The sequence below is a fragment of the Peromyscus californicus genome, unplaced genomic scaffold, assembly GCF_007827085.1.
Source record: "Peromyscus californicus insignis strain IS unplaced genomic scaffold, ASM782708v3 Scaffold_9__1_contigs__length_137607984, whole genome shotgun sequence".
In the NCBI taxonomy this organism is placed as follows: domain Eukaryota; kingdom Metazoa; phylum Chordata; class Mammalia; order Rodentia; family Cricetidae; genus Peromyscus; species Peromyscus californicus.
Genome location: NW_026294617.1, coordinates 73,557,904 through 73,572,377, shown reverse-complemented (window position 1 = coordinate 73,572,377; position 14,474 = coordinate 73,557,904). Strand labels below are relative to the sequence as shown.

Sequence of the window (14,474 nt, the reverse complement as noted above, 5' to 3'; positions counted from 1 at the left end):
CTCAGCACACAGGAGGAGGTAGGAGTCAAGTCTGGGCCCAGCCTAGGTTACACAGGAAATGTTTTTGGTAAAAAAAAGGCAGTTATAGAATTTGTTTACCTGGGTTGCTTGGGTCTTTGTATGAATAAAGAATAAACGGCAATATTTAAATTATTTGTGACAAAGTCTCACTGGCTCTCTGGCTGTCTTGGAACTATGTAGACCAGGTTGACCTTGAACTCAGAGGTCTACCTGCCTCTGCCTCCCAAGCGCTGGGTCAAAAGCCCGCACAACCACTTTGGGCCCTGTATTCATTCATTCATTGGTTTAGAGACAGGTCTCACTATATAGCCCAGGCTGGCCTCAAACTCACAGCGCTCCATCTGCCTCTGCTTCTGAGTGCAGAGATTAAAGGCGTGCACCGCCAGGCCAAAGTCCATCCCTACTTTAAAACAACTTTATTACATGTGTGCACCTGTACTCTGAGGAGCCAGCTCTCTGCCCCCACCTTTATGTGGGTTCTAGGTGCTGCCCAGGTTGTCAGGCTTGTGTGGCCAGTACATCACCTACAGAGCCATCTCCTCAGCCCCAAATAGACGTTTTTGTTATTTTGTAGACAGGGTCTCTGTGAAGCCCTGGCTGTCCTGGAACTCACTCTGTAGACCAGGCCAGCCTTGAACTCATAAGAGATCCACCTACCTCTGTCTCCCAAGTGCTGGGATTAAAGGTGTGCGCTGCCATTGCCCAGCTCCAAATAGAAAATTTTAAAACTGATACATAAGTATCCAAAAACATTTCTTGGTACCCAGAAATTTTCAAAGTTACAGCTTAAACCTAAGGTCCAGGGACTCCAGAAGAGCAGAGAGGTTGTAAGATCTTGGTCTAATGCAAGCTCTTCCTGGGCCTGCTGCTTTCCAAGCAACTTATTTCCAAACCTCAACTTCCTCACTTGTATGGAAATGAACTTGCACTACTGGATGCTGACCCACTCTCCCACTCCCCAGACATATGTACCTGGTGGAACTAGGAGACCTCACGGCTCCGTGCAGCAGCAGCACCACTGCCCACACCCGGAACACAGAGCCTTGGTTTACTCCCGTCAAAGCACTGAACCTTTTCACCCATTACCCTTCCAGCTGCACAGTCAACTGTTGTTGCCCGTGTTTTGTTGCTGGGTGTACACATGTCATTATGCACTGTGACAGTGCCCTCTACTGGGTGCTGAGAATAACTTCCCTGTTGTGGGTTTCAGGACTCGAACTCAGGCTTCGCGGCAAGCCCCCTTAACCAAACATGTTTTGTTCTGAGACAGAGTCCTACCACAGAGCCCTGACCTGTAACTCACCATATAGAGCAGGCTGGCCTTGAACTGATGATCCTTTGCCTCTACTTCTGGAGTACTAGGTTTACAAGCAAGCACTACCAAGTCCAGATGTTTTTTTTTTTCAAAATAGGGTTTTATGTTTATGTAGCTGATGATGACCTTGAACTCCTGATCCTCCAGCCTCCATCTCCCAATGGCTGCCAGTATAGCAGCTCAGCACACTTCTTTTTAATGCTTTTTCATTCAACCAGGCTCACTGTTCAGCAGGACAAACTTTTAAGGATGTATCATAATCCCTGGCTAAACCAGAAGAGAGAAAGCCAGAAACATCGCACGCAGTTACTAATTTACTTGACAAGCTTGACTAAGAAAAACAGGGTCATGGATACTGAGAGCAAGGTTTCTTCTCCAGTGCAGAGCCACCCCCACCCCAGAATACTGGTGATTTCACTCAGCTCTGTCTCTTGCACTTCCCTTAAATGATTTCAGTGGCAGGATTTCAGGAAGGCAGGTTTGGACATCACATGGGGATAAGTCACTTGCTTCCTGCCAGCCAGGAACAGAAAGGCCAGTTTCTTTTGCTTATTACTAGGAACTTGAATTTCTCCCACATAGACTCAGAACGCAGGAATAGAAACTGAGGGGAGAAGGAAGGATGGGTCCCAGTTTTGCTGAGCCTGTACTAAGCTTTGGGTATAAGTATACCACTTAATCAAGTATAGGGTGATGCACCTTCTGTATTAGCTACAGAGGATGGACAGTGGCCAGCACAGGCCTGATCTGTGCGCCAACATTCCTGCTCCCTCTCTCAAGTAACACAGTCAGGAGGTCAGACTGTCTACCCCAAGAGAGCCCTGTGTTCCTTACAAACTCAGGGACCACACCAATCTCCCCCTCAATCACATTTTCACCCTCCCAAACCCCAATAAAACACACCAACTGCTTCAGAGTATTTCTGGGTTTGGTTTTTTTCATGGGTGTTTTTTGTTATTCTTGTTTTATTTCAAATACTGAAAAAAATCCCCCAGGGGTCTGTGGGGCTCCCCACTCGCTGCCCTTCTCCCCATAGCAAACCTGTTTCAAGGACAGTACTTTTTTTAAAGGAACAATTAACACTGAACCCCCAGCTTGCTCTGCAGAACCAGAGAAAGTGTGTATACTGTAAAGAGCACAATCCCTTTTCTCTGACTCCAGGTCACTAGCCGCATTCCAATAACGCATCACTCTTCAGAGTTGAACCAGAAGCTCTTATCATTAGTCTGCTGATAATCCCTTCACCTTACAACCATCCCAAACCTGTGGTTAAGGAGAATGATAGGAAATTTTCTTTTTTATCAGCTACAAATCCTAATTCATTTCCCCCACATCTTCCACTCCACCCCCTCAACCCCACCCTTGGGATTTCAATGAAATTTCTCCCAACAAGTATTTGGAAAAAAAGGTAGAACAAAAAAAAAGTTCAAGGTCTTGGTGCTCAGCCCAAGGGGCTCCATGTGCTGGGACACCAGTGGGCAGGGGTCTCTGCCTCTCTAGCCTGCACCCGGGCCACCTCCTGACCCCTGGCTGCAAAAGCAGGGAGGGGTAGGAGCCAGCACAGGACCCCAAGTGGGCGGCGTCTCCCGATCTGGTGGAGCCCCAGGCAGCATCATTCACCTTGGCCACTGTGGATGAACACAAGAAGAAACAACAAACACACACACACACAAAAAAACGCTGTCAAGTAAAGGGGAGAACCTCTTGAATTCCACCCCAGTCTCAACCCCACGGCTTCTCCAAATACTTCATTAGGCTACCCGACACATGCCTGGATATTAATCACAAGGAAGTCAAAAAAAACAAAAACCTAAAAAACTTAGTCTTTTCCTATTTACAAACAGAATGTTTTCTGTCTTTTTGATATACTCATGGAAAACAGAAAAATGATTCTTGAGACATCAGGTAACTGGAAGTCTCCAGTGGAGATGTAAGATGCCTGCCTGCCTGCCTCAGGAGTCATGCAGGCACAGCCACCAGCAGCTATGGAGAAGGAAGCACAGCAGTGACGACGTGGTGACTGGCAGACACCAGGTCAGGCTGCACACTTGTTCGGAGGGGGCTAAATAGCCTGGGTTTAATCGAATGCAATTACCCTTCCTTGCTAAGAAACCAGCCAGAGAAGCAAAGCTTATTTGCTTCCTTAGCATGGAGGCGTGAGACTAAGTTTGATTTTGATTTCCTTCCCTTTCCTGTCTCTGTCCCTACTTGTGCTCATGAGTGAGTGTGTGTGCACGCACGTGTGTACCCACTTGCTACTGTGTATATTACTGGAGGTTGAAACTAGGGCCACCTGCACAACAGGAAAGCACTATACATCTAAACTTTGTTCTCTAGCCCTCTCTTTGCTTTTTATTTGAGACAGGGTCTGATTAAACTCCCAAGGCCAGCTTTGAACGCACTCTGTAGCCCAGGCTAGCCTTGAAGTATCAAATCATTGTGCCTCAGCTTTTTTAACAGCTAGGATTACAAGCTAGCTTGACTTTCTTATTCCTCCTGTCCCTTCCTAAAAACCAGACTCACCGTGAACACCAGCCTTGAAGACACAAAACTGACCAATAGAGAAGGCAGCTCAGACAGAAGAGAAAAGGTGCAGAACTCGAGAAGATCGGAGATGAAGAAAACGTACAAAATTATATATATATTTATATATATAATAACATGACATAGCTATGTACAACATGGCTGGGACACTGAAGAAACTATACAATGATGTTCAGCACTGTCCCCTTCCCACATGGACTTCAGATTAAGGATGACAGCATGAGAAAATGGAGCAAAAAACACAAAAATTATATACAATTACAAATGAGAGTCAAGGAGTTTGGGGGCCAGGGAGACCAGGGATCCTGCTCTCTCCACTCCTTCCTCACCAACCTACTCCTACCCAATCTGAATGATAGTCAGAGACCAGAGCGGTCAGTCAGGAGGAGAGCGTATTTACACACTTTCCCCCTGACACACACAGCAACAAACTCGCTAGACACTCTACGGGCACACTGGACTCTGAAGGGGAGACAGACCGCATCATCCAGAGCAGTTCTCACTCGGGTCCTCTCTGCTGTTAACAAGCAGGTGGCATTCGGTAAGATCCAGGCCAAACTAGCGATGACACAGCAAGCCAGGCTGCTGTCTCCCTCCCACACCCTCTCTCCAGCCTCCACCAGTGAATCATCCGCTAAGGACCAGCTGCTCCAGCTGGCAGGAGAACTAACTCCTGGGGGCCAGCTCCGCTCATCCCCTTTCTTCTTCCATGCCTAACACACACCTAGCATCTGATTAGATCTGAAGCCATGAATGCCACGTGACAGCCTACTTCCTGAGGCCCATCCAATCTGCTGCCAGAGCGGGTTTGTAGCAGCTAGGGTCAACTGTAGACCCAGAAAGATGGGCAGAGTCAAAAAACTTCCAGGGCTAGCTTCTTCAGGTTTGCTCTGGCGCTCCCTCTCTCAAGAAGGCTATGACACCTATGAGATTCTGTAGTCTGAAGGTCTGGCCCTTCAATCTCAAACTTCCTCTCTTCCCGCGTAGCACCCTCCTGTTCCCCTGTCCTCTGGCTTTAGAGAGCTGAAGCCAGCAACAGGCCTCACTCAGTTTTGGTTTTATGAACCAGCAGTTCCGGCAGGTGTAGGATTTAGAGTCAGAATTAGCCTACACACGTTTCCTTCTCTTTAGAGATGAGGAACAGAATCCAGAGAGGTTACATGACCCGGCTAAGCTCATACACAGGTGCTGCTAAGCATGGGCAACACTACAGCCCAGGTATTTCAACTCCTAAACTCTTCCCACTATCCCATAATACTTTCAAAAGCAACGGGCTGGAAAAGAACAGATCCCAATTTTCCATGAGTAACTTTCATCAAACTCTGCATTCCTTGAGCAGCAGGACAACTGTTGGAGGTTAGGTGGGCACTGTGGTTCTAGGCAAGCCAACCCTTCTCGGCTTTGAAGGTTCCCCGAACACCCACAGTGGGAACACAAAGCACAGAGGCCTCAGGGACAACACACTTAGAAGCACAGAGAGCGTCTCCTTCACTCGACCTTTCCCAACGTGTCAGTTCACAGTTCAGCCTTGGGACACTGAACCTGCCACACTGCTCCAAGACTCAACCTGTCCCAGGACTTGGCCCTCCAAAAGGAGACCTCACACCTTCCACATTTCTCAGCACAGGAATAGCCGCAGCACTATACAGTCCTAGTCTTTCCTACTTTGGGGTCTCTACTGGGCTATGGTGAGGGTGTAGAAGTTTCAATTTACCCAAAGAAATGAACTCAGAGTCCCTCTTCAACCTAAGCCCCCAGCAGAATGACTTCCTGGATGGCAAGCTGAGCTCTGACTAGGTGCCCATTCCCTGCCTATAATATATAAAAGTCCAGTGGGTGAGGAAGGGGAAGAGAGGGGCCCAGGTTACCCCGCAAGCTTGCTGGTGACGAGCGAGGACTTTCTCTGGGGCAGGTCCTGTGGGGTGGGGATGTGGTCTCCGGTCACCAGGTTCTTGTCTGGTCCTGCACTCGGCAGCTGCTTGTTCTTCATCTTGGCTTTGGCCATGTTGTAGTCTCCTGAGTCAAAGTACTTTTGCTAGGAGACAGGAGGGAGGCTTAGATGAATGTGCCACTCTGGTGGTCTTCAAAAGCAGACTCCAATCTACCATCAGCACAAGCTCTCATGCAACCCAGCTGTCTAAGTTCCTCATGCACACAGTCCACATTACTCACTTGTACTGACATCTCTCCTAGCATGCTCTGACCCTGTCCTAGAAGAAACATGTACCTTCACAGTTTCAGGGGCAGTTCTATCCCTAAACCTGGTGACAGCTCCTACACCTTTCCGTACCTTACTCGGCACAGGATGCATTCAATCAGAACCACTTACTTCATTAATAACAGCTTATGGAGGGCCTTACTAGGGCAAAGCAATACCTTGGTATTGGGGAAACAAATGAGTAAGATTCAAAGAAGGGTCAATCTGGGGCTACCAGCACCAGAAACCAACCTGAACCAACTCCCGAGTTAGAATGACTCTCAGACCAGGAATAGGAACTGGGCGTGCTCAGGAGGCAGTGTGCTTTCTGGACTCCCACCACTCCCACACATGTTCTATGCTGAGACAGTCTGCCCACGCCCGGCTTGCCTGAGGCGAGATAAGTGGCAAATCAGCACCACGCCATCCTCTGTGACTAAGAAGAGCACCTGGGATTCTCCGGAGGAAGCCACTTCCTCCCATACACTCCAGCTTAATCCTTAGTCTGCCTGTCAGCTTTGGTAGAGACACCCGACCCAGAGGCAGACTGGAAGGCCATTCTGGTTGGTTGGTTGGTTTTATAAACTTCTGTGATCTTATAGGTTGAATCCAGGCTGAACAAGTGCTTTCCCTTGGGACTACATCCCTTATCATTCTGTACATGAAAAAGAACTGTCTGCGTGTTTTGTTTATTATTTTATTTTTTTTTTACTTTTTTTCTCCCTGGAAGACAGAGTCTCACTATGTAGCCTCAGCTGTCCTAGAACTTACTATGTAGACCAGGCTGGCCTCAATCTCACAGAGATCTGTATACCTCTACTTCCCCAGTGTTGGGATTAAAGGCATGTACTTTTCTATTTCTAAAGATTTGGAACATTTTTTATTTATGTGTGTACATATGTCTATGGAAGCCAGAGAGGGGGTCAGATCCTCCTGGACCTGAAGTCACAGGCAATTGTCAGCTGCCTGATGTGGGGGCTGGGAACAAAGCTTTGGCTCTCTGGAACAGCAGCAGCCCTGCTCTCCAACTGCTGACCCAGCCCTCTTTTTCTGTGTTTTTTTTTTTTTTTTAATTACTTTTATTTTATGTGCATTGGTGTTTTGCCTACAGGTATGTGTGTGGAGGATGTCAGATCTTGGAATTACAGATTGTCATGAGGTGCCATGTGAATGCTGGGAATGGAACCTGATCCTCTAGAAGAACAGTTGGTGTCCTTCACCACTGAGCCATCCCTCAGCCCCTCTCTTTTTCTGTTTGGTTTCCTTTTCTTTTTAAAGGCAGGGTCTCATTTTAGCCTAGGCTGTCCTGAACTTACTCTGTAGACCAAGCAGTTCTTGAATCTGGGGTAATCTTCCTGTTTCAGCTTAGGAGTTGAGCTCCACCCAGCTACAGTACGTTTCTTGGGGGAGTATAGTTAATGTCTGGTGCTAGTCTGAAGAAACCTAGTGCTCAAGCTGAAGATCTGTGAATCTTCTGACACGATTTGCTCTAAAATTTGTCTCTCAGCCTCAATAAGGACACAGCCCTTAACCCCAGCACCACTCAACAAGGCAAACGCATGGCACAAGACTCACTTCCAGGCTCTAACACCCTGACTGCAGTCCCCATCTCCCACCCACCCGAATGCCCAACACTAAGCCTTCACTCCCTACAGTCAGAAGGGGATTGACATCATTGCAGGGATGCACAATAATCTCTTTTCCTCTTTTCAAGTTTCTAATTCATCTCTACTACTGCCCAATAACCAAACCTACAGAAAAACATGCGAAGAACCTCTACAGACTTCATCCAAGGTTCCACAGTAAAAGGGTGCCGCATACCCCTTTCTGGAGTCTCTTCATGAGGAAATCGGAGCCTCCAGGCTTTTGTCCTAGGCTTGGGTATTTGGCCTTTAGCTTTGCCTCCTCAGCTCTCTCAGGAAGAATACCTTCTTTCTCCTGAGTGTCCTGAAGAAAACAAGCCAACTGAAATTAAAGACTGAAAAACAATGACTTCTAATATCTGATAACCTTTTTTTTTTTTTTAAGATTTACTTATTTATTATGTATACAGTGTTCTGTCTGCATATATCCCTGCAGGCCAGAAGAGGGCACCAGATCTCATTATGGATGGTTGTGAGCCAGCCACCATGTGGTTGCTGGGAATTGAACTGAGGATGTCTGGAAGAACAGCCAGGGCTCTTAACTTCTGAACCATCTCTCCAGCCCCCTCTGATAACCTTTATATCATTAACATTTTCCTGAAGACCTATCGGCTTGTAAACATGCCATCTCCACTCTGCTCTTTTTAGAGAGTGTATGTTTTAAAGATTTATTTCTTTTATATGACTATGTTTGCATGCATGTATGAATGTATATCACATATATGCATGGTGCCCTCAAGGTTCAGAAGAAGACATCAAATCTTCTAGAACTGGACCCTATAGATGGTTACGAGTCACCATGTGGGTGCTGGGAACCAAACCCAGATCCTTTGCAGAGCAACAAGTGCAGCCAGACAGTGGTGTTGCACACCTTTAATCCCCATCTGGGCTTCAGAGCAAGTACCAGGGCAGCTAGGGCTACACAGAGAAACCCATTACAAACTACAACTGCTCTTAACTACTGAGCCATCTTTCCAGCTCCTCTGATCTTAAATTTAGACCCTTGTTCAAATCCCCAAGGTTCAAGATAACTGTATCTAGTGAAGAAAAAGACAAGCTAGTTCTTATACTACACCCGGGGAACCACCCGATGACCTGTGAGCACTAGGTTAAAGGCAATATCTAAACATGGTTCCTGAATCTTAGCGCTCACTCAGCACCAATAGCAGGAAAGACACAAAAGGTACTGGGCAGCCCTTTTAGCAATACCAGGTAAGTGGGAGAGTTTCTGGCCGTCCTACAGGTCAAAGGAGCTGAGTCTTCTGAGAGGCTCCGTCCTCATTCAGACTCTAAGAAGCCATCTGGTCTCACTGTGGAGGATGCTAGGCATGTGGCCTATTCCAAAGATATCCCCCTGAGTAATCCACTTCCATAAATGTAGGCAGGACAGGAGGTAAACAGAGTTAATGTGACATTAGTTTTAACCTCAAGAAAATAAGAAACTAGTTTCACTGTGGTATTTATGTATCAGTCTCATAAAAATAAATAAATAAAAAGATTAATGCTTACCCCAGTGAGGTAGGTGATAGAAGTCTAGGGAAACACCAAAGCTCAAATTGTTTACAGAGGTTCTCATCACTGTCTCCTCCTCCTCCTCCCCCACCTTCCCCTCCTCCTCCTCTCCTATGTAGCCCTGGCTGTCCTGGAACTCTCTATGTACACCAGGCTGGCCTTAGCTCACAGATTTCCCTGTCTCTGCCTCCCTAGTGCTGGATTAAAAATGTATACCACTACCACTGGCTGGTCTCTTGCTTCTTGTGGGCACGTCTATTAGTTTATTCATTTAATTATTATTTTTTGGGGGGATAGGGTCTCACTCTGATGACCAAGGCACCTTCTGCCTCAGCCTCTGTAGTGCTGGGTGTGCCACACTTGGCTGCTTTCTTTTTTTTTTTTTCTGGTACTGGGTTATAAAAAGCCTCGTTATGCTAACAAAACAGTCTACCATTTACTTATAGTTCCAGCTTCCCTTGCTGCACTTTAACGATTTGGGTTTTGTTTTTTGTTTTTCCAGACAGGGTTTCTCTGTGTAACCCTGGTTGTCCTGGAACTCGCTCTGTAGACTAAGCTGGCCTTGAATTCAGAGATCCACCTGTCTCTGCCTCCCGAGTTAAAGGCTTGCACCACCATTGCCTGGCTAGTGGATTTTTCTCTTGACAACTCAGGTACTGATATAACAGAAAGTGTATTTAATGCGTCCTGAAGTTCAGTGTTAAGAACTCAAATATAGAGCACAAGAAGGGCTTTTGTTGGCATTAGTGTTTTCATCATGCGATGGTGGGTGGACTATATCCCACTCAGGAGGAATTCAAGGGGCTCTCCAAGGCGCTGACGGTGAACAACAAACTATCCCTATCAAAATAGGTCTGAGGAAGTTGCCACCTGAACTTAGCCAAGGTAATAATTACTCTTCTCCCCTCCCCCAATTCTGGTTTATTTTAAACGTCTTCACCTTGACCTGTATCTTTCTGTGGCTGAGGATGAGTTCCAGTCTGATGGCTGGTCACTTATCTCTACTAATCAAACAGCCCATCTATACCCTAGGACCACCAGCCATCCCCCTTTCATTCGCCTCATCTTTCCAAACACCCGCCCACGCCAGGGCTCGGCCAATTATAGAACAGCTTCCACGGACTGACTAGAGGGCTTACTGGCCAATAAGGAAGGGAATCGCACAGAATGACAATCGGCTTGACTAATCGACATCAGAGTACCAGGCCGCGCCGAAATGCAGCCTGCGCGACATAAGCAGTGGCCAACCCCTGTGGAGCTCGAGGCAGAGGCGGCCAATCAGCGGCGGCGGGGGCGGATTCCGCCCGCGCGCTACCCCCGTCTCCCCCTCCTCTCACCTGCTTCTCCTCGCCAGTCTCCTCCGCAGGGTTCTCTTCTTCTTGTTTCTGGGACATGGCAGGACCGGGACTGTGCAATTCAGGGCCCGGGAAGTCAGCCGGAAAAGGGAAGGGGGAGGGGAAACGGGGACAACCTGAGCTGCTGCTTCGGCTCCTGTCACTATGGTCGCTCAGTCAAAATGGCGGCCCGAGCCCGTGACGTTGAGACCGCCCCCTCCTATGGGAGCCAATCAAAGAGGGCTTGATGGGGCAATGACGTAACGACACACCAATAAGCGTTGGGTGGAGGGGGGCGCGGAATCAGAGCTGACAGGCAAGCTAGAACACCAACGGAGAAAGAGAGCAAGCCATAAGAGCCAATTAGAAGCCTGCAGGGAGCTTAGGGGCAGGATAGCTAGCTTTGGTATTTTTGCTTCTTGGGTGGGCAGAAGCTTCCTTCAGTTTCTTGGCCAGGTCTTGGGCAGGCTTTCGAATGTCAAACCAGAGGGCCAACATGGAAACCCTGGTGCAAAGGATTAAGCTTTGAGCGGTGTTACAAAGAAAGTTTCTGACGTCCAGAAATAAAAATTGGAGGACAAATTGATATTCATCAGTTTTCAGGGACTTGAGTGCTAGCTTGTACCAGCTGTCTTGTATGGCTTTCGTTCCACACTTTAGTCTTTATGTAGGCATTATAATTATTAAGAGTCATTCTGTGGCTGGGTGGTGGCGGCGGCGCACGCCTTTAATCCCAGCACTTGGGAGGCAGAGGCAGGTGGATCACTGGGAGTTTGAGGCCAGTATGGTCTACAAAGCCAGTTCCAGGACAGCCAGGACAGTTACACAGAGAAACTGTGTCTTGTAAAAACAAAACAAAACAAAGCAAAAAAAAAAGAGTCATTCTGTGGAGACCTAAATCCTTGGAATTAGGAGTGCAGTCCTAGGTACATGGTAAACATTTAGCACATATATTAAATACCTGTTAATGTAAACAGAATCACAGTTCAACAATAGTTCTTAACCTGTAATACTCGCACAAAGGATGCTGAAGCAGGAAGATCTCTCGAGTTTGAGGCTAACAGGCTACACAAGGCGACCTTGTCTCAAAAACTAAAAGTAACCAAGGAAAATTCAGTATCTGTCAGTAGATAGTACTGTATTACTTTTATAGGAATATATACATAAGGCAGCCTCTGCCCTTCAAAGCATTTTAATTCTCAACATTAAGTCTTCTAAGAGTGTTAGTCCAAAAGTATTACATATTTATATTCTGAATACTTGGTCTAACTGTAGGGTGAAAAGGGCCAAGGAAAAACACCCTGACCCTAACTTGAGAACAGGGATTGAAATCCCACCAATCCCTGAGCACAAAAACCCAGCAAACGCAAGCTACCCTGGAAAGTTCCACTGACCCCCAACAATCCCTATATAAACTCTGTACCCTGTTCAGTTTGCTGCTTCCTCATTCTAGAGGCAGCCACACTCCTGGGTTCTTTCCTCCCAAGAAATCTCCTGAATGAGGTTTGAGTGACGACCTTCTTTTATAGGAGTGGAGTAAAGCAGAGGAGTAACGACTTTCACTGGAGCCCAAGTGGAGCTGAGCAGAGCTCTAACAAACCCTCTCCTGCTGAAAGCCTCTCCTGCCTGAGCAGAGTTGTTACATCAAGGAAACCTTTCCCTGGAGCAGGGCTGCTACCTTAGGTGACTTTGTGGTATTTCTTGGCTCTCAACTGTCAGGATCCCTTTCCATCAGAGCTGCAGTGCTTACTTACACTAACAGCTGGGCATTAGACTACACCTGTGATTCTTGCACTTGAGAGGCATAGGCAGGAAGATCAGGAGTTCAAGGCCATCTTTGGCTACATAGTGAATTCAAAGCTGGACCCTGCCCCAAAACAGAAAAAGAAAACAACAAGGAATAATGGCTATAGGCACTGTCTTGATGGTAACAACCCACTGCTCTCTTGTGGTATACTAAATTCCCAAAACAAAAACAAAGTCTATCTAGTAACAACACCGCCAGCTTCGCTTTTTCTTTTTTCCCCCCTGTTATTCCCCCTTCCCCCCAGACAGGGTTTCTTTGTGTAGTCCTGGCTGTCCTGGAACTCACTCTGTAGACAGGCTGGCTTTGAACTCCTAGAGACTCACCTGCCTCTGATTCCCAAGTGCTGGGATTAAAGGCCACAACCAATTGTGTTTGGCAACTTCTTGTGACAGATAGGCTTGGGAGCTACATGTTCATTTCTCATAGCATTACGTTTACTGCTCATGGGACAACCTGAGAAATACTGAAACACAGGTTATTATCATACAAGGCAAAGTCTGATAAGCATAATAAAATGTTTATAAAGCTCTGTAGGAATTTTACAAAGACCCATAGGCAGTGTAAGGTTAAAAAAAAAAAGTATTCCTGACAAAGGTCATTTAGAAATACCAGGACAAATCAGTGAAAGGCTTTCTTAATTGAATGAGAAGCAGAACTGACTTTCAGGAAGGTTAATTTGGTGGTGATGAATACAAATGTTTAGAAATTTAGGCAGAAAGGCACTAGAGATGGTCGGTCTAGCCTAAGTCTACTGCCATCATTAGGTAAGAGATACCTAGAATTAACCTAGAAATGTGGTCGTTAAGAGCAAAGCAGAACTGCATTGCATGTATACAGCTCAGCTCAATGGTAGAGCACTTGCCCAGCATGCATGAAACCATGAGTTCAATCCTCAGTACTGTACGGGGGTGGTGGGTGGTGGTGGTGGGGTGGTAGGGGAGGGTGCAGAGAAGAAGAGAAAAAGAAAGAGAAATTAAGGAAGACAAGAAAATACAAAACTAAACCTAATCAACAGTATGTGAGAAGCTGGACCTGGTGCAGCAGGCTTCTAATGTCAGCAACTCAGGAGGCTGAAACAGAAGAATTACAAATCCAAGGCCAGCCTGGGAAACTTAAACCCTGACTTTAAAAGATTTTAAAAAGAAAAGAAATAATAATGGGGAGAGGCCTGGAGTTAAGAGTACTGGCAGCTCTCACAGAGGAAGTTTGGTTCTCAGCACCCACAAGACGTACAGAGCCATCTGTAACTCCAGTTCTTGGGGATCTGAGGCCCTCTTCTGGTCTCCACTGTAATTACACCAATGTGGTACACAAACATGTAGGCAAAATATCCATACACAGAAAATAAGTCTTTTTTTGTTTTGCTTGTTTTTGAAACAAGGGATATCTCAGTATATCCCTGGCTGTCCTGGAACTTACTTTGTAGAACAGGCTAGCCTTGAACTTACAGTGATCAGCCTGCTGGGATTAAAGGCTTGTGCCACCATCCCCCAGCCAAAATAAATCTTTTAAAAAAGATTTTAAAATGATAAAGAGGGTCTGGGAATCAATGGCTGCATGTGTGCATGCGATTTATTAGTTTAGCAGTGGATTGAATACAAGGGATGAGAAAGCTGTTTCTCCAATCGACTATCTGTAGAAGCAGTAAATTAAAAACAAGGAACCAGGACAGAGAGATGGCTCAGCCTGATGGTGGGAGTTCAATCCCAGGGACTCCAAAGGTATTAGGGGAGAATCAGCTCCCACATGGTTCATTTTACATAGCAAAGTATAGCCAGTCCAAATAAGGACATTTCTTCCTGTTCCTTGTGCTGTGGACACTCTGAGGGAGGATTAATAAGGCAATCAGAAGCACAGTTACATTAGCTATCCAGTGCATTGTTAGGTTCATTTTTTAAGACATACTCATGTCATTTGCAATGTGTTCACAGAAGTCATCCTCATTCTCTTCAGTGGTAATATGGCATTACTGGGTAACTTACTTTGACTGAGATGGAGTCCCTACTGGGATGTTAGCTGGAGCCCAAGTCAGCACTCCTGTGCCCTGTCAATACATACCACAATTAATGAAGTTATAAACCATGAACAGAGAGACGAGGGG

The 14,474-nt window shown here is 46.4% G+C and overlaps 1 protein-coding gene across 1 annotated transcript; it reads right to left on the bottom strand.

Moving 5' to 3' along the window:
* Positions 1-2,252: 2,252 nt before the first annotated feature.
* Positions 2,253-10,763, bottom strand: Ensa (endosulfine alpha). Its single transcript, XM_052730946.1, has 4 exons — positions 10,570-10,763; positions 7,899-8,024; positions 5,749-5,915; positions 2,253-2,964 (listed from the first exon to the last, which is right to left on the bottom strand). Exons 1-4 carry the CDS (start codon positions 10,624-10,626, stop codon positions 2,949-2,951), a joined length of 366 nt encoding a protein of 121 aa, XP_052586906.1. The 5' UTR covers positions 10,627-10,763; the 3' UTR covers positions 2,253-2,948.
* Between the last annotated feature and the right edge of the window lie 3,711 nt (positions 10,764-14,474).

Coding starts and splice junctions, on each gene's coding strand:
- Ensa (XM_052730946.1), bottom strand. CDS start 10,626: ATGTCCCAGAAACAAGAAGAAGAGAACCCTGCGGAGGAGACTGGCGAG. Junction 8,025..10,569: donor AGACTGGCGAGGAGAAGCAG/GTGAGAGGAGGG, acceptor TGTTTTCTTCAG/GACACTCAGGAGAAAGAAGG. Junction 5,916..7,898: donor TGAAGAGACTCCAGAAAGGG/GTATGCGGCACC, acceptor CCTGTCTCCTAG/CAAAAGTACTTTGACTCAGG.